This window comes from Erythrolamprus reginae, chromosome 6 (assembly GCF_031021105.1).
Source record: "Erythrolamprus reginae isolate rEryReg1 chromosome 6, rEryReg1.hap1, whole genome shotgun sequence".
NCBI classification, from domain to species: Eukaryota; Metazoa; Chordata; class Lepidosauria; order Squamata; family Dipsadidae; genus Erythrolamprus; species Erythrolamprus reginae.
The window spans coordinates 75,468,853-75,491,285 of NC_091955.1; the positions used below are offsets into that span (position 1 = coordinate 75,468,853).

Below are 22,433 nucleotides of genomic sequence, written 5' to 3' on the forward strand. Positions count from 1 at the left end.
ACCAAGGGAAGGTTCCTTCAGCCGCCCAACACCTGATCCGCTCCGCAGCGCGGCAGCAGCGAGGAGCCGAAGATGGGGTTTCCCCTTTGCCTTTACCCCATCTTCGGCTCCTCGCTGCTTCCGCGCTGCGGAGCAGATCAGCTGTTGGGCGGCTGAAGGAATCTTCCCTTGGTCTTCCCCACCGCCCACACGCAAACTCCACCATCTGCGCATGTGCGGCCATGAAAAAAATGGCGCACATGCGCAGATGGTGGTTTTACTTCCGCATCCAATATAACGCGGAAATCGGTTAGCGCGGGAGGTCTTGGAACGTAACCCCCGCGCTAACCGAGAGATCACTGTACTTAATACTAAAACGGGACATTTCAGATTATATTTTTACAGATATTTAAAATTGATGTGGTGTTCTGGAAGATAGAATAGCACTCTTCAGATCAAGCATTTATTTAAAAAAACCTTCATTTTGTCAAGATGTCTAGAACAATAATAAAGCAGTTTTAAAAAAAATAAGTCTAATAATTTGAACATTCTATAGGCCACTTTCAGTCCCCTTGGGTGCTGAAAGTGTGTGTACCTATTGCACTTTTGTGAGTGCCCACAGCCATAATTCAATGCCTGGGGAAGACGAAAATTGCGTCCCCTGTCGTCCCCCCTAGAGGCTCTCTAGAGGTCAGAAACAACCTGTTTCCCAACTTCTGGTGTGCCCAGTAGGCCCATTTTTTCACCCTCCCCAAGCTCCAGAGGCTTCCCTGGAACCTGGGGAGGGCAAAAATGCCCTCCCTCATCCCCCCCCCAGAGGCCCTCTGCAAGCAAAAAATGCCCTCCCAGAGCCTCTGTGCAAGCGAAAAGCAGCTGGCTGGTGCATACGTATGCTAGAGCTGAGCTAGGGCAATGGCTCACATGCCGGCAGATATGGCACCCTAGTTTTTTCTCATCATTCCTATCACCCATTTCCTCCCACTTACGACTGTATGACTGTAACTAGTTGCTTGTATCCTAAGATTTTTATTAATATTGATTGTTTCTTCATTGCTTATTTGACCCTATGACAATCATTAAGTGTTGTACCACATGATTCTTGACAAATGTATCTTTTTCTTTTATGTACGCTGAGAGCATAAGTACCAAGACAAATTCCTTGTGTGTCCAATCACACTTGGCCAATAAAGAATTCTATTCTACTCTACTCTACTCTACTCTACTCTACTCTACTCTACTGTATTCTATTCTTATTTTATTCTATTCTATTCTACTCTACTCTATTCTTATTCTATTCTACTCTATTCTACCCTACTCTATTCTTATTCTATTCTATTGTCAGTTACTATTAGCAACTTTGTGTAAAGAATTGAAATTGCTCATAGTGAGCTTCGGCAAACTTTGCTATATGAAAATGAGAGTTTGCCATGATATAAAAACACAAACATTTAATGCAGCGGGTACTTAAGATGTGGGTGTAATAAGCAAGAAAAGATAGAGTCGAGAAAGAATTAAGTGCTGAATAAATGATACAAACATTTGTGACCAGGAAGATGAGGAAGTGTGTTCATAGAGAGAGTGAGAACCGACTCGCCAAATAAGTGTATGAGGAAAGACTGAATGTATTGAGAGGAGAAGACTGGGAAAGTTGTGTTTGGATAAAGTTTGCAAGATGTGTGAAGTGATAAATGGTCAGGATGAAAGCCCAGAAGATTTGCAGGTATGGAGAGGCATAATGAATGGAGTTGGTGTAATTCACTTATATGATGTTTCTTTGTGTAAAACGATGCCTTTAATTTTCCTTTCTTATGTGCTTTATACAACAGTGCTTACCCCAAATGGAATAATGGACAGGAATACAGTGGTACCTCTACTTACGAACTTAATTCGTTCCATGACCAGGTTCTTAAGTAGAAAAGTTTGTAAGAAGAAGCAATTTTTCCCATAGGAATCAATGTAAAAGCAAATAGTGTGTGCGATTGGGGAAACCACAGGGAAGGTGGAGGCCGTTTACTCCCAGGAGATTCCTAGTGAGGCCCTATGGAGGCTTCTCCCCACCTTTTCTGGTCCTGTTTCCTCCCAGGAGATTCCTAGAGAGGCCCCACAGAGGATTCTCCTCGCCTTTTCCGACCCTGCTTCCTCCCAGGAGATTCCTAGAGAGACCCCACGGAGGCTTCTCCCTGCCTTTTCCGGTTACAGTTTCGGAGGCTTGGATTTGTAAGAGGGAAATGGTTCTTGAGAAGAGGCAAAAAAATCTTGAACACCCAGTTCTTATCTAGAAAAGTTCGTAAGTAGAGGCATTTGTAGGTAGAGGTACCACTGTATATACGTGAGTGTATCTGCCTCCCAGCCCGCAATCCAGTGTTTGTGATTGCAAACAAAAAGCCAAGACAATTATGAAAACAAAATAACACAAAATAATCATAAGAATCCCAAATATGTGGCTAGGTCATAAACACTTCAGCTTTATTATACATCACCAAAAATATCCCCGGTAGTAGCGCAAAGAAATAGGTTTCACAAATGAACAACAGGAAAAACCTGTTTAATTTGAGATTCATTCAGCTCAATTAATGGTTAACTGCTGTAAATCATGTGTACACGGGACATGTCAACCTATAATTTGTTACTTGGTTATCAAAAGAGGTACTGTATGTACTGATTCCATTGTTACTGGATATGGCAGCATCTGCTTTTCCAAAAAAATTAAAATATACAAATTAGAAACTACAAATGAGCTTTCATGCGTATTTGTCTAACTCAGTGTTTCCCAACCTTGGTAGCTTGACGATATTTGGACTTCAACTCCCAGAATTCCCCAGCCAGCATTCGCTGGCTGGGGAATTCTGGGAGTTGAAGTCCAAATATCTTCAAGTTGCCAAGGTTGGGAAACATTGGTTTAGCTTGCCTTGTTTTCTGCATTAAAAAAGAAGAGGGGAAAGAGAAGGGAACAGGAATACACAGTGGTACAAAATGCAGGTAAGCGTCGGCTTATTTCATTCAACTTCCAAAAAAAAAAAAAAAAAGGCAATCCATGCGTGCATTTTTCTTTCCACCATCATCATCGGAGAGGAAGACAGAAGGTGCCATATATACGATTGAGGAGGATCGCGGGAGAAATGAGAGGCTGTAGAGTGTCTAGCAGTTTCTGGTGCAGAAGCAGAGAAGCGCTGGGGCCAGGGTTTTATTTTTTTCCATACATGCTTGCTTCCATTTCTTTCATATAGGACTGGGCGATATGCGGAGGTACCCCTTGCAGTAGTAGTCGGAAGAATGAGAGACCACCTGAGGACAAGACAATTATGAAAACAACCAAAAGGATAGCTTTGATCTTTACACCTGCACATGACTGTGCAATTACAAAAGGAGCAATGCACCATCATTTTAGCAGAGCTTCCTGTAGTGCAAATAAGTTTAGGACAGTGATGGCGAAGCTATGGCACAAATGCAGTTGCGAGAGCAATCATGGGCTTCCCTAAATATGCCCATGTCACACCAACACTCCGCAGTCTGCATTGGTTGCCGATCAGTTTCCGGTCACAATTCAAAGTGTTGGTTATGACCTATAAAGCCCTTCATGGCACCGGACCAGATTATCTCAGGGACCGCCTTCTGCTGCACGAATCCCAGCGACCAGTTAGGTCCCACAGAGTGGGTCTTCTCCGGGTCCTGTCAACTAAACAATGTCGCTTGGCGGGACCCAGGGGAAGAGCCTTCTCTGTGGCGGCCCCAGCCCTCTGGAACCCCCCCCCCCAGAGATTAGAATTGCCCCCACCCTCCTTGCCTTTCGTAAGCTACTTAAAACCCACCTCTGCCGCCAGGCATGGGGGAATTAAGATTTCTTCTCCCCTAGGCCTTTACAATTGTATGCATGGTATGTTTGTATGTATGTTTGGTTTTGTATATTAAGGGGTTTTTAATTCGCTTTTAGTATTGGATTATTATTGTATACTGTTTATGATTGCTGTTAGCCACCCCGAGTTTTCGGAGAGGGGCGGCATATAAGTCCAATAAATAAAATAAATAAGTGCCACAGGTGGTATGTGGAGCCATATCTCAGCACTGACGTGCATGTATGTGCCCGCCAGCTGATTTTTGGCTCACACATTTAACACATGGGAGGGCGTTTTTGGCTTCCAGAGAGCCTCTGTCGGGATGGGAGAGGGTATTTTTACCTTCCCCTGGTTCCAGGGAAGCCTTTGGAGCCTGGAGAGGGCAAAACACGAGCCTACTGGGCCCACCAGAAGTTGGGAAACAGATCATTTCTGGCCTCCAGAGGGCCTCCAGGGGGTGGAGGAGGCTGTTTTCGCCCTCCCCAGGCATTGAAGTATTGAACATGCGCGATAGTGTATGCACAAGCTCTTTCAACACCTGAGGAAAAAAAGATTTGCCATCACTGGTTTAGGATTTTTAGGTGGGATGGCTTTCTAATTGCTACTTTTTTTTTTTGCATGTGAATGAAATAAATTCTTCCAAGAATGATAGGTCAGGACTTCTATGTTCCATTGACCATTTTCATTGTCCATTGGATGAGGGATGTGATGGATCCAGCATGTCGTTGCTGCCAATAATGTCAACTTATTCTTGTGGCTGTAAAGTTGTCAAGTACTCATCAAAGACTCATCGTGTGAGTCTTTGTAAATTCTTCAAGCCAAGTTGCTTAGCCCTATTCTAATTATTGGAATAATGGAGTGGCAGAAGGAGAAGAAGAAAGGAGACTCAGGGGATCCGCATAGTGAAAGCCATCCAAAATAAAATAAAAATGGTTATAGCATCAAGAATATTCAAAAGGTAAATACCAAGGGCAACCCAACACCTTTCTTCTGTCAACAATAATGATATTGAACCTATATTATCAGTATCACCTTCGGGACCGCCTTCTGCCACACGAATCCCAGCGACCGGTTAGGTCCCACAGAGTTGGCTTTCTCTGGGTCCCGTTGACTAAGCAATGCCATCTGGCGGGACCAAGGGGAAGAGCCTTCTCTGTGGCGGTCCGAGCCCTCTGGAATCAACTCCCCCAGGAGACTAGAACTGCCCCCACCCTCCTTGCCTTTCGCAAGCTCCTAAAAACCCACCTATATCACCAGGCTTGGGGAAGTTGATATTCTCCTTAGCTACTATGATTTAATGTATGGTTTGCTTGGGTTGTGTGATTAAGTTTTATGATAGGGGTTTTAATCTGTTTTTTAATATTGGATTTGTACATTGTGTTAGTACAAGGTACATGGTTGTTAGGGTTTGCCATTGTAAAATACCTATTGTAGTCTCTTGTACTACCACTTTAAATATTTTGGGCTGGTTCGCCATAAGAGGGCGCCAGTACTCCTTCCCTCAATGATGCTTTAACCCTCATTCACTTTTGCTTTGCCTTGAGGGGGGAGTGTGTTTGCTTAGTGCTTATTATATTGTATGACTTAGTGCTTGTTGTGGATTGTTTCTGTTTTGTATATACGTAACATAACTAAGTCTGTCTTTTTGTTCTTTGGCTTTACCACACATCCACACTCTGTTAAAATTCTCTGCTCAGTGTATGTCAAAGGTCTCATAGCCTAGCTATACCGAGACATACCAACACTTGTGTATTGTGTTGTGAGTTGCCCGAGTCTTCGGAGTGGGGCAGCATACAAATCTAATAAATAATAATAATAATAATAATAATAATAATTATTATTATTATTATTATTATTATATTATTATTACATTTTAACCATGTGACTGTTTTTGCTTCCACATTTCTCCTTTACAATTCCTAGTAACTCTGTTACACTGAGCTATAACTAGGGGAGGGTCAGCATCCCCAAAATGGTGGGTGCAAGTGGGCAGTCCAAGCCTTAGTCCTTTTAAACATGCATCACATGCAGGGGGGATGGGATTTTGATTGCCCATCAGTGCCAACCATTTTGAAGCTGATGATCACCGTCTTAATGTATGGTATTATTGCAGTCAATGACCTCCCTATCAATACCTTCACCGCATAACACATTTGTCAGCTATTGAAACTAGCCTATCTAGGTGGGAATGGTTTATATTATAATGTTGCAGTGGGACTTTAATAAAAGCTACCAGACCAGTAATGTAAGAATATGCATAAGGTGCCAACCTAGTGAAATCTAGTAACTTCATGCTCATGTTCTTGGATTGTTTTGCAATGTTGGTATCACGAGAATTCCGTACAGGATCTAGGCCATAGTAATTGTCTAAATTCCGGGAAGAGTTACCTTAGGTTTGCTGAGCTTCAGTGAAGTAACAATAGTTAACAAACAAACAAACATTGAAATGCTTTTAAGACAGCCTTGGCTAGAGAGAGAGAAACCATGCCCTTTTAAAAAGAACTTACCTTTGAATGTTTGCACCATTAATCTCAAATGCAAGACTCTTTCAAAGCTCTATGGATTATATTGTTTACGATGTACTCTACTGTCACAGATATACATATATTGCACATTCAAGCAAATAAAAATGCAAATGACAATTTGCGCGCAACCCAGCTAAAACAAAACAACTTGATTTAACGTAGAGCAATTAAGGATGTTGTCAAAGATCTTTTTTCTTTCTTTCTTTCTTTCTTTCTTTCTTTCTTTCTTTCACATTTTTATGCTCTGACACACAAAATCTAGCATGCTTTTAAACTAGTTCTTTAAAATTGCTGCAGTGTACATTTTCAACAAAAGGAGATTAAGAATTGGGTATAATTAAGTGGTATTGCTTCCTAGCTGCTTGAACCTTGGGCAAATAACTGGCATTAGACGGTTCAAATGCTGTGATTTATGCTTATTTATGTATAGTAAGCTGTTAACCTGGTCCATGCTTTATCACTTCCTCTACAGCTTGTTAGTAGGTGTTGGTATCACAGCGGGAGTTGCTATCACAAACATTGATTCAGCATATTCAGCCGAGAGTTGTTAATTAGCACAGTACAAATAATCAGTCCATTGCTACATTGGTTTTACTACCCCATTTTCATTAAATGACATAATGAAAATTATGCCATACTTTGGTGGGTTTTGTATGACATGACAACAGAAATAAGCTTCATATGCAGAGACCATATGAAAGCTTACCTTAGATGACACTATACATTCAAAAATCCTTACTGTGTAACTACAGGAGAGAGAGAGAGAAAGAAGTTTTAAGCACTTTACTTCCTAAACACAAACGCACAGATTTTATTGAGTGAAAATATGTCCACAGGAATGAAAAGATGATGATTTAATCGCTTAGTCATGTAAAACATGAGAGAGAGAGAAAGAGAGAGAGAGAGAAAGAGGGAGAGAAAGAGAAAGAGAGAGGGAGAGAGAGAATGAAAAGACAATGGAAGTCAAAGGATGAAGGGATCTAGCACACTTTCAGCATTATCATTAATGTAGGAAGCTTAATTAATTATGCACAACACAAATGATTGGCTGCCACACTAACGTAAGAGATATAAAGGAGCCAATCCAATTGTGTCACTAATCTAAGACTAAAACAAAAATTAGGTTAAACTAAATTAAAATATTTTAATTAAAATTAAAATTGGAGATACAGATATAAAAGTACACGCACACACGCACACAAGTGTATCTAGAGTGTTTCTCAGTATAGGAAAAAGCCATATGCATAGCATTGAACCATCTATATCTATCTATTTCATTTGAATAACTACTAGGCAAATGTATCAAGCATTACCATATAAAGATAACATTCCAGTATATACTTTTGCACAACAAAGCTGTATTTACTCTAAATTAGCCTTTTAAACCATGCATTTTATAGGATAAAAATGTTTTCTTAAAAACACAGTATAGTTAGCTACTAAATCATTATATTACAGGTTATAATTCACTTTATATAATTTACTGCACATTCCTGTATTTCCTCAATAGTAAATTTCATTGTGTCTATCATAGATTATTCTCTGGACCTTCTTAATATACCATTAAATTACGGTATATGTTATCATTTCTATACTTGACAATTGAAACACTGAGGATGTGATTGCTGAGAGACTGTTTATTACTTATTCAGCTTTATTCTTCATAATTCTGTTCTTCTGAATAGAAATTATTTTAGAAATACTGTTTCAGATATGATACATTTGTCATTTAAAAAAAATCTATTTGACGTTGATTAAGAATGTATTTTTTAAAATAAAAGAACATGGAAATAAAGTTATATATTTATTAAAAAATGAAAATTTAAACTTAGTTGCTATTATCTAGACATTAGTTAGTATAGTCTTGATTAATTTGACCTTTGCCCATGCCATAGAATTATGCCATGGTGCAAAGGTAAAGAACATGTCTGAAATACACATTTATCATGCAAACATGTTTTATCTAATAGGAAATGGATAAAATGTCCAGTTGAATATGGTTTTAAATACCAGTTTCTGTTCCTTCAAGAAGATTGTTTTTTCTGGCAACATTTCTTCATAATATATCATTGCAGATTCATTGAGGAATATTTACTTTCCTTTTACATTCTATTGCACCACTGTTTAATAATATTATTTTCTTTCAGAACTACAACACCAGCTGTAATTCTTTTAAGCTTCCAACACATAGAAAGAAAATAAACATTATGTCCAATATTAAATTGCAGTGAGTGATATTAAAGCATCTACATATCTTAGGGCACCATAATCAGAGTACACAATCTAGGGTAGTTCTGTTGATGCCAGTAGCATTTATTGGAAATAATTAATTATAGCATTGGGAATGATCCAAAGTGACTTGTTCAATTGAAAATATCTGAGTCAGCCTGACTTTAATGGCAATGAGCATTATCTTTTTTTTCATCTGCCAATTCTTTGAAAATAAAATAAAATAAGTTATTTAGTCATATCATTGTTTTTTTAAAATTATAAAGAATATAATTTAATATAATATGATTATATAATGTTATACAGTGGTCCTTCGATTTTCGCGGGTTCGAACTTCGCGAAATGGCTATACCACGGTTTTTCAAAAATATTAATAAAAAAATACTTTGCGTTTTCCCCCCCTGTACCATGGTTTTTCCCACCCGATGACGTCATACGTCATCGCCAAACTTTCATCCACCTTTAATAAATATTTTTTTTAATAAACTTTAATAAATAAACATGGTGAGTAATAATCTAAATGGTTGCTAAGGGAATGAGAAGTTGCAGTTTAGGGGTTTAAAGTGTTACGGGAAGGCTTGTGATACTGTTCATAGCCAAAAATAGTGTATTTACTTCCGCATCTCTACTTCGCGGAAATTCGACTTTCACGGACGGTCTTGGAACGCATCCCCCGCGAAAATCGAGGGAACACTGTAATATAATGTTCAGAGTCTCTCTCATCATTGTTGGATGAATTCCATGGATGAATATCAGAGATATCTAGTTTCTTGTAGTTTATTCTCTTTGGCATCACAGGTGAATATTTGGGCAGGTTAGGAACAGAGAATAAACAATGGGCAAAATTTAACAGTAAAACAATATCATTTCTCCCACAACTCCAAACAGTTATTATAAGTTGGCTTTGACTTTTCCAAACTTTGCCATTCTGGAAGGTTCCCTACACATCCAGAAGGTGCCATTTTTTGTTTTTCAGCAGGAAAGGAAAAGAAATATTGACTGCTTCAGAAGCAATCTTTACCCAGGAAAAATGCAGGGGAAGGGGTTAAGCCTTTTACTGTGGTATCAAGGGCTTAGGCAAATTCAAATATCTTACACATCAGATTTCTTTGATTCCATTTACAGATGACTGTAGTAGATGCATAAGCACTTCCAACTTTCAGAGTACAAGGAATTGTGAATCAAAGTGCAAAGAGAAAAACAAAATTGGGGCCTAGTTATGATTATCACAAAACCACCATAAATGATTATTTTTCTGCATTAAAGTTCTTGTTTTTCCTTACTCTTACAGTGTTTGATATCTTCACCCAGTGATGGGCTCTACGTAGAAAAATTTTGGTCAGGTACGCAGAACTGATATAAAATAATAGATTTTTTTTCTTTTTTTCCCTTCTGGGCTCTGGGTATGTTTTTCCTATCGCAGTAAATGAGGTTGAATGTGTATAATTTTAGAAGAGCTGAGCGTGCATGTGTGTACATACACTTTTTATATTTTTGTGTGCCTGTGTGTAATACATACGTACACATATGGCATATATACATAGAGTTAAATAGTATATTTTGGATGTTCAGTAATAGTAAGGGAAATTGTATCTCTTTGAGGCGAGGAGAGGCCAAGCACCCTAACTCTAACCCATACCCTTGACGTGAATGACGTTAAGTTGGCCACCTTTAAGCCAGTCACATGACCTTTAAGCCACCCCTGGTCACATGATCGTCAAGCCACGCCCATGAATAAGCCACACCCACAGTGTGGTAGTTAAATTTTTGCAGCCCTTCACTGCTTCACCCCAAACCCCCATTAAAATAAATTAAACAAAAGAAGGTACTTAGTTTGTGTGAAACCAGGTGATTTTGAGTATCTGGAAATGTATCTTCATATCAAGGGTGGGCTACTGCCTGGATGGGGGGGAACGCAGTGGGGTAGTGAAAATGGAGCTCCACCCCAGAGCACCCAATTTGTATTGGAAGATGTTGAAAGAAAATGCAGGGCATCCTACATAAGCCACGCCCATAGTGTGGTAGTAAAAATATTGGTGGCCCTTCACTGCTTCATATGAAAGCCTTATATACATCATACGTTTACTGAAGATTGCTGAGTACAACTCCTTGCTAAGTGTATATTTGTTCAGGAGTAATTCCCACTGATAACCAATGGGGCTAACTCTGAAATCAATGAAAATTTAACTGATGACTGTTAAATTTGGAAGGCTGTTTGAGTACATGTCCAACCACTTTTAGCAGAATGAACTGCTCTAATGATTGATGATCATTCAGGCAGTGAATTAAAAGTATTGGATTTCAAATAATAAATATTAAGTGGAAAATGGAGAAAAAGAGAGAGAGCAAAACAAAAATATCCAGTGAAATATTTAGCAGACATCTCTTTATGACTGCAAAAAATTGGCAACCAAGCTTTCAGTATGGAGTGTTTTTAGTCTTTCCATCTCTAGGTAATGAAGGGAAAAATAAAGGAAGAAAATGAATGTGAAAAAGAAATTTGGTTATATTTGTCAAGGACCTATCAGCCTTCAGTAGCTTCTTTCCAAGGAAACTGGATTAACATTTGGAGCTCTAAAGTGTCTCAATGCTCAGAAATGGAGCACATAAATCATGGTTATTAGTGCCATGGACACTACCCAACTTGAATCTCCCACCGTGGCATTCTTTGCTAGATTGAAATGAAACAACTACATATAGAATTTGCAGAAAGTATAAGTGTAGATCAGTTGGGGGTTGGAACCCCTTGGAGGGTGGAATGATTGTTTCAGAGGGGTTACCTAAGACCATGGGAAAAGACAAATTTCCCATGTTCTTAGGTAACTAACTATTCTATTCTGGGGTCTTAGAACGTATTTTTACAATCCGACCAATCAGGCGTTTACAGTGGGGGTGTCCCTCCGACCTTCTTGCCAATCAGCTTAAAGCTCTGTTGGGAGAATTGGCACTAGACTTATGGTTGGGGTCACACCACAACATGAGGAACTGTATTACGGAGTCACGTCATCAGAAAGGTTGAGAACCACTGGTTTAGATGTTTATGAATGAGTTGTAGTTCTATTATCATGTGATATGGAAGAGTGAACGCCTTGAAATGACGGCATAGCTTCTGTGCAGAAAAACAGTTAATATAGGACCCGGGACAGTCAGGAAATGTAAATACTACATTGCCCCAAGATAGGTCACTTCTATCTTGCTTGAGTCATTGAGCAAGATAAAGAAAGTACACAAATTCCAAAGCAAATAAAATAATAACCTAATAATATATTAACTAAATCAGATGTGTTATATGGGCAATGAATGCCACATTGGGTTTTCAATGTGATAACAATATAATTTTGGAGCTAATTAAGATTGAGGAGTAAGTCAGAAACAAAAGCTAGACAATGCCAAAAGGCAGAAACTAATGAGTCTAGACTCTCCGTATTTTTCAAAGTATAAGATGCACTAGAATATAAGACGCACCTTAGTTTTTGGGGTGGAAAATAGGGAAAAGAATCTGCTTACCAAGTATTCATCTGGCTAGTGTCCTTAGCCAGCACATTATTTTATCCCCTTTAAAAAAAACTTTATTTGGAGAGAGTAACAATGAAAGAGCTTGCAAGCGGGTAAGAGCTAGAAACATTGTTAGCACCTGGTTAGGCTGGAAAGAAACTTATTCGGAGCAAGTTGGAGCAATGAAAAAAAAAAACCTGGAAAGTCTTAGGGCTTGGAAACATTCTTTGCAGAGAATAACAATGAAAGAGCTTGCAAGCCAGTAAGAGCTGGGAACATTGTTAGCATCTGGTTAGGGCTGGAAAGAAACTTATCCGGAGCAAGTGAGAGCAATGAAAAAACCTCTGCAAACTCTTAGGGCTTGGAAAACATTCTTCGTAGAGAGAAACAATGAAAGAGCCTGCAAGGTAAGAGCTGGGAAGATCATTAGCAGCTAGTTAGGGCTGGAAAAAAAAATCTACATTCAAAGTATAAAATACACCCAAATTATCAGCCTCTTTTAGGGAGGAAAAAGGTGCGTTTTATATTCCGAAAAATACGGTATATAGATTCTACAGACAATATGTACTACAGAGTATTTGTACAAGCTCAGTGAAAGAAGGTAACCCTCAAACTGTTCCTTAGATTGGGTCTGTTTGTAACTAGATTATTTTAAAATTAAAAATGGAACATTATAATCCAGTTGCTAATCTTCTTTATGTATTACTTTACTCTCGAAACATCCTGAAGAGGTATTTATGACGGATGTGCAGATATATTTATGATATTCAAAATGCCACGTTGCATACTCTCCATATAGCATAAATATTTGATCCAAATATTGCTATTGCTTTCCATGGAATCAATCTGTCATTTATTCTTTTCATATTCTTCTTTTAATATTTTATTGATGTTTTCCCGCAAGCAAAAGAGGCAACAATTGTCATCATGAGGAAGACAACTTCCTCCAGGCTATTTTTTGTTAATACCAAAGAAAGTTACCATCTTACCTCTGACTTCCAATTTGCATTCAACTTCAGCCTCACCAAGACTGTTGACTGCTTTGCAAGTATATGTGCCACCATCATAGGGGCTGGGTTTCCGAATCTCCAGTGTGCAAACACCCTGGTTACTAAACATTCTGTACCGTGGATCATTCACAATGATGATTTTATTTTTCATCCATGTTATCTTGGGCTACACAGAAAGAGAAGATAGGAAATTAATTAATGAATCAAATTCCTTTTTCATAGCATAATCCTAATATCTGATATGAATAAAGTGGGTGATCTCATTTCCAATCATCTAAGTGCCAGAGCCCACTGTAACAGCATTGCCAAAAAAAGCACTAAGAGTTACAAACTTAATTCTACGCAGCTTCTTCTGCAGAAACACTGATCTACTAACCAGAGCATACGAAACATTTGTCAGACCAATTCTTGAATACAGCTCAGAGCTCACTTGTATGGAACCCACACTGCATAAACAGACATTAATACAATTGAAGGAGTCCAGAAATACTTCACAAGAAGAGTCCTTCACTACTCCTCACATAACAAATTACCTTACTCCTCCAGACTTCAAATACTACATTTAGAAAATTTACAACTATGCCCCCTCTGAACTGATTTAACTGTTGATCATAAAATCATATATCATAATGTCCTCCCTGTCAGCGACTACTTCACCTTTAACAACAGCACAAGAGCACGTAATAGATACAAACTAATTGTAAATCGCTCCAAACTAGACTGCAGAAAATACGATTTCAGCAATAGGTGGTCAACGCCTGGAATTCACTACTGGATTCTGTTGTTTCTTCCCCCAATCCCAAAATCTTCAACCTTTACACTATCTACAATCAACCTCTCCCCTATTGTAAGAGATCTGTAAGGGGCGTGCATAAGTGCACCTTCGTGCCTACCGTTCCTGTCTTACTGTCTTATCCTTTTTATCTCTTACTTTATACTTATGTCATGGTAATTCATACTATAATTCTATATTTGTTCTGACAAATGAATACCGTAAATAAATTTTCTGTTTAAGGAAATCTTAAAAGAAATGATAACCTTTCTTTTGTATGCCGCCCCAAGTCTACGGAGAGGGGCAGCATACAAATCTAATAAATAAATAAACTCTCATATAGATAATTATTGACTTATGACCAGTTACTTAGTGGAGGCTGGAGAATTCTGGGAATTGAAGTCCGCACTTAAGTCACACGGATGGTTGAGAAATACTGTTGTACGTGATTTGTCCTATCCACATCTTTTTAAACCCTCTTGTGTATTTCTTGTGATTCTTAATAGAGGAGCATCTTACCTTTGGATTTCCTCGGACACTGCAGTTCAAAGTTGCATTATAACCAGATATGGCATATGTATTAACCAAAGGCTGAGTATACATTGGTGATTCAGTGAAATTGAAGTCCTCATAAACTGGATTTTTGTACACTTTACCTGCAAAAGAGAAGGGTTCAAGAATTGCGAAAAGGCAGAATTTTGTAACATGTTCCCTTCCCCAATTGCTACCTACATAAGAAGAAAGTTTAGCAGTAAATCATGGAACTGTGTACTTCAGGTCTAGCCTGTGAAAGCACTGACAGGCAAATATAGTGTGTGTTTCTTCTTCTTAAAAGCAGCAACTTTATTTCCTGGGTCATGAAGCTAACCTCTGCAGCTGACCTATAATCTTGCATAGTACATATTGTTCAACTGTCTGCAACCTACTTTATAAACTATCCACAATAAAAGATACACAATCAAAAATTCCTTCCTTCAAGAGTTCTAGAATATGAGTTCAAACTTTTTTTCATCATATTTATAGATGGCATAAATATTAAAAAATTGAACACGGACCTTTAGAAATTCTATATTTTGTGGACTCATAATTTAATTGCCTATAATTTATACAGGTTTTTTTTTTAAAAAGCAAAAATTCTTCATCTTTCTTGCCCATTGATTTTGTTGGGAGAGATTAAAAAGAAGTATGTCATCTTGAACCTCCAAGAATATAAATGAGATTAGAGGAAGGAAATGTTTTTGATTGATTTGACATTCTGATTGGCTAGTAGCTTTTTTCCATCATTGGGTTCTTCACCTGATTTATTGTAGATTATTTTTCAAGAAAAGGATGAAAATGTACTATTGCTGCCTAAAATGTGAACTAACCACATCTCTTCTCCTTCCAAGGTAGCAAAACACCATGTTTAATTTATACTGGTGTTGTGAATAGATGCTGAAAATTTATCTTGTACAGGCAGCATGAATTAAATGTCCATAAAATCCTTTATTTTAAGGAAGATTTATGGATTTTATGGACATTTAATTCATGCTGCCAATACAAGAGAAATTTTAAGGAAGATTTGAGTGTAGAACACTTAAATAGTTTTGAATAAAGTGCTGTTACTGGAAAAAATTAAGTCACTTTCCTGACCATGTTTTTCTATGCAAAAGAGGTCAGTAGTCACAAATGATTTTTGCTTGATATTGATAATTATGGTACATTCAATTCTACTAAGAACCTACAGGACAATGTTATGCAATATCCACATGGGACACCTTGCTTCCAATCAGTATTTTTGCAAATTAGATATAATGCCTACACTTTTTAGCAGATGGGATGCATGAAAAAAAAGTTAACATTTTTTTCTTCCAAATGTAGATGTGTTTGTGTTACAGGTCAAACAAGAACAGAATCTCCACTATTTTATCCTTTCCCTCCAAACTACACATTTTTTTAAAAAAAAGAATAAAATATTTCACCATTTAACTACTAACATGATTGGCTATGCTACAAAATGGTGTGGTTGCTAAAACTATGCCAGTTTAATATAATTAATAGATTAACATAAGCCTCCCATATCCTTTTTAGCTGATTTCCATTGCCATATTTGTGTTGGATAATTTCAGGAATTTGGCTAACCATCCTTAGCAATCACAGCACTTTCTGTTGTTCTTGTGGCATCCTCACTGAGGCCACACATATTTTCAGAGAAAATGCGGAAGAAATACTCGTTTCCGATGACAAGTTCAGTAATAGTAGCAGCAGTCCGGTGATAATGTTCAATGACGGTGTACCATTCCTGAAAGATAGAACACATTAACCTGAGCTTGTAATGCCATAAGAGTTATGCACACAGGGGTAGCCTGGCTGAGATATCAATTCTATCTCTCTGTATTACGCTACAGCCTGAAGAATGACTGCAATTTTATTAGCATTCCCCTCATTGAAAGACAATTGAGATATGTAATATTAAATAAAGAAGTTTATTGGTACATTAGCATTCGAACAATGTAATAGTAATATAGGGTGGCCTACTGCAGGCTAACTCTGCCCATAGTCTGGGGCTGAAGGCATAGTTCCCTCTAAACTGAGCAGTGAGCAATCGCTCAATTAAAAATCATCAACTCAGAGTTTTTCAAACCTGCCCAGACACCGAGAGGGAAAGAGTGAGAGGGAAGGAGAGAGAGAGGAAGAGAAACAGATAGAAAAAAGAGAGGAAGGAAGAGAGAAAGAAAATCAAAATCTAGTTTGAAACTAGCTCAACTATTTAAGTGGCATTTTGATATTGATAGAGTTGCCCTATTATGAGCTCACTGTTATAGACACACAGTACAGTATTTTATTTTGAAATTCTCTTAGGCAAAACAGGGTGGGGTTTTTGTTTGTTTGTTTGTTTGTTTATTTACCGTATTTATTTAATATTTCTGTGCCGCCCAGTCCCAAAGGGACTGCCGCTCAGACACTATACTTTTCTGCCCACCCCCCCAAAAAATTAGAGGGAACACTGGCTGAAGGTGGACTCAGCCTTCCATCTTTCTGAGGCTGGTAAAATGAGGACACAGATTATTGGGTGTGATTTGAAAATAAAGCTTCAATGTTATAAACCACCCAGAGAATGCTGTAAAGCTTTACGGGGTGGTATATAAGCCTAAATGCTATTGCCAAAGATATTTGTCATTTTCACACAAGGTCTTTTATAAAGATCAGTTTAAGACACATTTAAATGGCAGAAGTTCCAGTTTTCAAAAGTCATTTAGATTCACAAATGACTTATTCTGAATTTTGCCATGTTAGAAAGTCTACCTACCATACTCTTTTTGTCTGCTTTTTGAATTGTGTAACCAGTAATGTTGGCATTGCCATCATCTTTTGGTGGTGTCCATTCCAAAGCAACATTTTCTCCCCAGACATCTGCAATTTTTACTGCTATGGGTGGACCTGGACGATCTGGAACAGTAAAGAGGAAATGTTAACAGTACAGGTAAAAGACATTTTTCCAGGTTTTCTTAGTTACAGTGGTACCTCTACTTAATTCATTCTGTGACCAGGTTCTTAAGTAGAAACGTTTGTAAGAAGAAGCAATTTTTCTCATAGGAATCAATGTAAAAGCAAATAATGCGTGCAAACCCATTAGGAAAGAAATAAAAGCTCTGAATTTGGGTGGGAGGAGGAGGAGGAAGAAGAGGAGGAGAACAGTCGCTGCCCAGAGCGAAGGGAGCGGTTTTTTTCTCTGGGCGTTGGCAGAGGTTTATTCCCTCTCCAAGTGCCCAGAGAAAGGAAAATGCTCTGTTCGCTCTGGACTGCCAAAGCCTCCTCAAGCACCATCGAAAGGCTCCTCTGGCAGCCCAGAAAAGCCTGAGAGGGCCGGGATTAAAGGGGGAATGGCAGGAAACTGGCTGGGCCTTCGTGCCGCTCTCAAATTTCCTGGGAAATTTTTCCGGGCTCGGGTTCTTAAGTAGAAAATGGTTCTTAAGAAGAGGCAAAAAAATATTGAACATCCAGTTCTTATCTAGAAAAGTTCTTAAGTAGAGGCATTCTTAGGTAGAGGTACCACTGTATATGGTTATGGTGTCCTGCCTGACCAGGGGACTGGACTAGAAGACCTCCATGCATGCGCTGAAGCAAGAAAAATCACTTAAATCTCTCTCACGCATCTGTCCCCTCGCAAGATTTTGCTTCCTGCCCATGCGCAGAAGCAAAATCTTGCCAGGATCTGCGCATGCCAGAGACCTGAGGCTGCGCACGTAGCTTCTGTTTTACTGCCAGTGTGGTGTCCTCATTGGTTCTGGTAGGGACCCGGTACTGATACCAAGACATATTGATTTTAGGGATGTTTGTAATGACATATGTAAATTGCACCATTTATGTGACGCCTCTTTATGCATGCGTCAGAATTTGTCCTTCTGTGCTCCCCGAAGACATCCTCAGAAACTATATTTGTTACAGGCAAGACTATGTTTTAACTGTTCGACTGTAGGCCTTCCATATCCAGACAAAATGTAGCTTTGGTCTTAACTCTGGTTTGTAAGAGGCCAAAGTTAAGAAAGATATGGTAAAGATAGAGGTCAGTTCCTCCCAGTTCGGACTGGATCACTTGAACCAGTAGGGACCCGCTGGTGACATCACTGAACCGGATTGGTGCTGGTCCATGGGCGCCACCATCTTTTTTAGTGATTTTTAGTTTTGTTTTTTTTTACTGTTTTGAAATATGTTTCTTTTTCGCTGCTTTTAAAAGGGACCTTTTAAAAGGGACCTTTTAAAAGAGTTGGCTAAATAATGTCGTCTGGCGGCCCCCAGGGGAAGAGCCTTCTCTGTGGCGGCTCCAGCCCTCTGGAATCAACTCCCCCCAGAGATCAGAACTGCCCCCACCCTCCTTGTATTTCGCAAATTACTTAAGACCCACCTATATCGCCAGGCATGTGGGAATTGAGACATCTCCCACAGGCTTTTATAGTTTTATGTATGTTATGCGTGTGTTGCATAGTTTTTAAATGGTAGGTTTTTTAGATGCTTTTTTAATATTAGATTTGTTTACATTGTCACACTGTTTTATTATTGTTGTAAGTCGCCCTGAGTCTTTGGAGAGGGGCGGCATACGAATCTAATAAATTATTATTGCTATTTTTATTATTACCTTCCACCTGCCCCCAGGTCTATACCGACCTTTATTACTTTGCCGGAAACACAGCTGATTAGTTGCTCAGCTGTGTTTCGGGTTGATTCGAGCTACGGAGCAGGCGTGGATATAAAATTGCACAAGGGGACACGTGCACCAGAAAATGCGGAGCAGTGGCAAAGTAAGGACCATAATGTAGCTTATTACAAACTCTTAAATTATAGAAGAGGCCTGAAAGACTCCAGACTATGGACTTAATCCAGCCCTCCACAATTTCTTATCTTTTTTATCCTGCTCCCTATATAAAATAGCCTCATTTTATGTTATGTTAAGGCGAAAGTGTAGTCAAATTATAGATAACACACCATATTATACTCAGAGGGAATTTCAATACATACCAACTATTTGAATGTCTATTGTGGCTTTGTCCACGAGGTTATCTACTTTGACCTTCATGTCATATTTCCCAGAATGGCTCCTCTCTGCTTTTCGGATGAAGATGATGGAATCATTTTCACTGTTGCGTATATTAATTTGGTTCTTGTCAACATGGGTACCATTTTTCTTCCAAGATACTTTTGGTCTTGGCCTTCCCTATGGAAGAAAAAAAAAAACCGCAGACATTTATCCGTTGAGATTTATTTATTAGATTTATTTATTAGATGTTCCGTGGTTATTATTTCTTTTTTGAGATATTCCTTAAATATATTTGAATAGCAGAGAAATGCCAATTAAAACAAGTGAGCTGCTGATTGAAGCCAGTACTTCTCAATTATTTTATGTTACACCCTCCCTCCAGGAAGAAGTAAACATTTTGTGCACCCCCTAACTCTCCGATCTGGGACCCAATGGAATTTTAGTGTTAAAATTTATTATTTTATTTATCATAATCTGCAAGCAAACTATTCTGCCGCACGAATCCCAGCGACCGGTTAGGTCCCACAGAGTTGGCCTTCTCCGGGTCCCGTCATACTAAACAATGTCGTTTAGCGGGACCCAGGAGAAGAGCCTTCTCTGTGGCGGCCCCGACCCTCTGGAACCAGCTCCCCCCAGAGATTAGAACTGCCCCCACCCTCCTTGCCTTTCGTAAAGTTCTTAAGACCCATCTCTGCCATCAGGCATGGGGGAATTGACACATCTCCCCCGGGCCTATACAGTTTATACATGGAATGTTTGTGTGTGTGTTTGCTTTTAATAATGGGTTTTTAAATGTTTTTTAAATTATTAGATTTGTTTTTTACATTGTTCTTGTTATTGTTGTGAGCCGCCCCGAGTCTACGGAGAGGGGCAGCATACAAATCTAATAAATAAATAAATAAATAAATTGGCTGGGGGAGGCTGCTCTACCCTCTTACCTGGGAGTAAGTCACACTTAACTCAGTGTAACCTGTTTTTGGTTAGACAGGCATAGGCTACTGTGGTTAGGACTCTCTTTTGACTCAGGGCTAGGCCAGCTTAATCAAGCCAATGTTTTGGGGTGGCCGACTGGTCCATAAGCGCTGCCTTTGCCGGGCACTCACAGCTCTGCGAGCTGCACCGATTAAGCAATGCAGGCTGGCGCGGCCGTGGGGGAGAGCCTTCTCTGCTGCCGCCCCGTCTCTATGAAATCAACTCCCCCCCCCCGATGTCTGTACTGCTCCCACCCTACTGGCCTTCCGAAAGGCCATTAAGACCTAGCTTTGCCGGCAGGCCTGGGGGCCATGAATTAACAACTATCGTGGCCAAATTGTATGAATTTGTATGAGTTGTTTTTGTATTTTATATTGTTGTAAGCCACCCTGAGATTGGGAAGCATAGAAGTCTAATATTTATTTATTTATCCATCTATCCATCTATCCATCTATCCATCTATCCATCTATCCATCTATCCATCTATCCATCTATCCATCTATCCATCTATCCATCTATCCATCTATCCATCTATCCATCTATCCATCTATCCATCTATCCATCTATCCATCTATCCATCTATCCATCTATCTATCTATCTATCTATCTATCTATCTATCTATCTATCTATCTATCTATCTATTTATTAGATTTGTATGCCGCCCCCTCCACAGATTAAATAAATGAACAAACAAACAAATAAGTTGCACACCAGGGGTGAAATTCACTTACCTGCCCTACTGACTTGCAAATGTGCCTGCTATGCGCTTACTCACTAAATTCCCATGCACAAAACATTCTGCACATGCGCATAAGATGAAAATAGTCACAACAATGACATTCGTGTGGTGGGCGGGGCTTCACGCAGTCGTCCCTACCAGATAGTACCAGCTGAATTTTACCCATTACATACACAACACCTAGGATTAGATGTAGAACCACATACATGAAGACACACAAACACTCGTGCATTCCTTACGTGGAAAGGAATAACAAGATTCACAGCTTCTCCAACCCTTCGAATATAGGTTTGCTTTAAGTGTCTCGGCAGACGAATCTTCGGAGGTTCTTAATTTAAAGAAATAAATTTCTTTCTTAATTCATAAGATCAAAATATGGCAATTGAATGCCAGATATGGTTTTTCAGGCTCGTGCCTCGGCACGCATAATTTCCAATGAGACAAACTGAGATGGGAATTTATCGTAATATTTTTAAAAAAGGGTTTCCTCTCATTAAAAGAGAGAACCCTGATCTTTAGCTGACATCCCTTTTTATAGTTAACATAACAAAGAAATCTGAAAGAGGAAAGTTGATTGGACAGGATAATAGCCTACACGTTGTAAGGAGGAAGGCTCTTAAGAGCTCACAAAATAGATAAGCCAGACCCCAATTTGTACCATCAAACCTTTTTTTACCTGAAGCTAGTCTTCAGTTTGTTTATCACTTTAGGAATTTTAAAATAATAAACCTAAACATCATTTTTTTTAAAAAACAGGAAATAAATCAGATTAAAGTATAAATTAACTATATTGCTTAACAAATTACAAAACCGATGTCATTGGTTCCTCACTACTAGATTTCCCCCCCATTGTAAATCAAAGCAATGGGCAAAAATGACACCGCTATTAGGAAAGGAAAAATAACTTTTATCAATGCTTATATGAGTTATAAATAAACGATGAGCCTCACCTATAACTTCTTTAACTAAAATAGGTTGTGGATGCATCCTGGGCTCACTGGCGCCTGCAGCATTCACTGCTTTTACTCGGACAAAGATTTTTGACCCAGTTGGAAGATCAGGGATGGTGAATTTTGTTTTATCTGTTAGATCTGGATTGGCCACAATCCATTGTTCCGCTAAAGTTGGAATAAAAACAGAAAGACAAAGAGAAAGAAAAACATTCAGAATTACATTGAAAGACAGATGAAATATGGTTCTTTTTTTTTAAAAAAAATTGCTTTTAGAAGTATATGTCATGAAATTTTGCATTTTTGTGGTCAGGTCATTAGCTCCTATTGTGGTGCAACTGGAAGAAACGAATGTTACTAGCCTCCAAAGAAGAATCAATAGACAAGACAAACAAGCACAGACAGATAGTCGA

The 22,433-nt window shown here is 38.8% G+C and overlaps 1 protein-coding gene across 1 annotated transcript in view; it reads right to left on the reverse strand.

Annotated features, from left to right (window-relative positions):
* Window positions 1-2,885: 2,885 nt before the first annotated feature.
* Window positions 2,886-22,433, reverse strand: part of MYBPC1 (myosin binding protein C1) — a 105,812-nt gene continuing 86,264 nt past the window's right edge. Inside the window, exons 25-32 of the mRNA XM_070754969.1 lie at window positions 22,021-22,188; window positions 21,310-21,398; window positions 19,340-19,535; window positions 17,133-17,272; window positions 15,965-16,124; window positions 14,363-14,499; window positions 13,051-13,237; window positions 2,886-3,264 (exon numbers count right to left, since the gene is read on the reverse strand). Coding sequence (XP_070611070.1) covers window positions 3,164-3,264; window positions 13,051-13,237; window positions 14,363-14,499; window positions 15,965-16,124; window positions 17,133-17,272; window positions 19,340-19,535; window positions 21,310-21,398; window positions 22,021-22,188 — 1,178 coding nt within the window. The 3' untranslated portion in view covers window positions 2,886-3,163. The remainder of the gene's footprint in view (window positions 3,265-13,050; window positions 13,238-14,362; window positions 14,500-15,964; window positions 16,125-17,132; window positions 17,273-19,339; window positions 19,536-21,309; window positions 21,399-22,020; window positions 22,189-22,433) is intronic.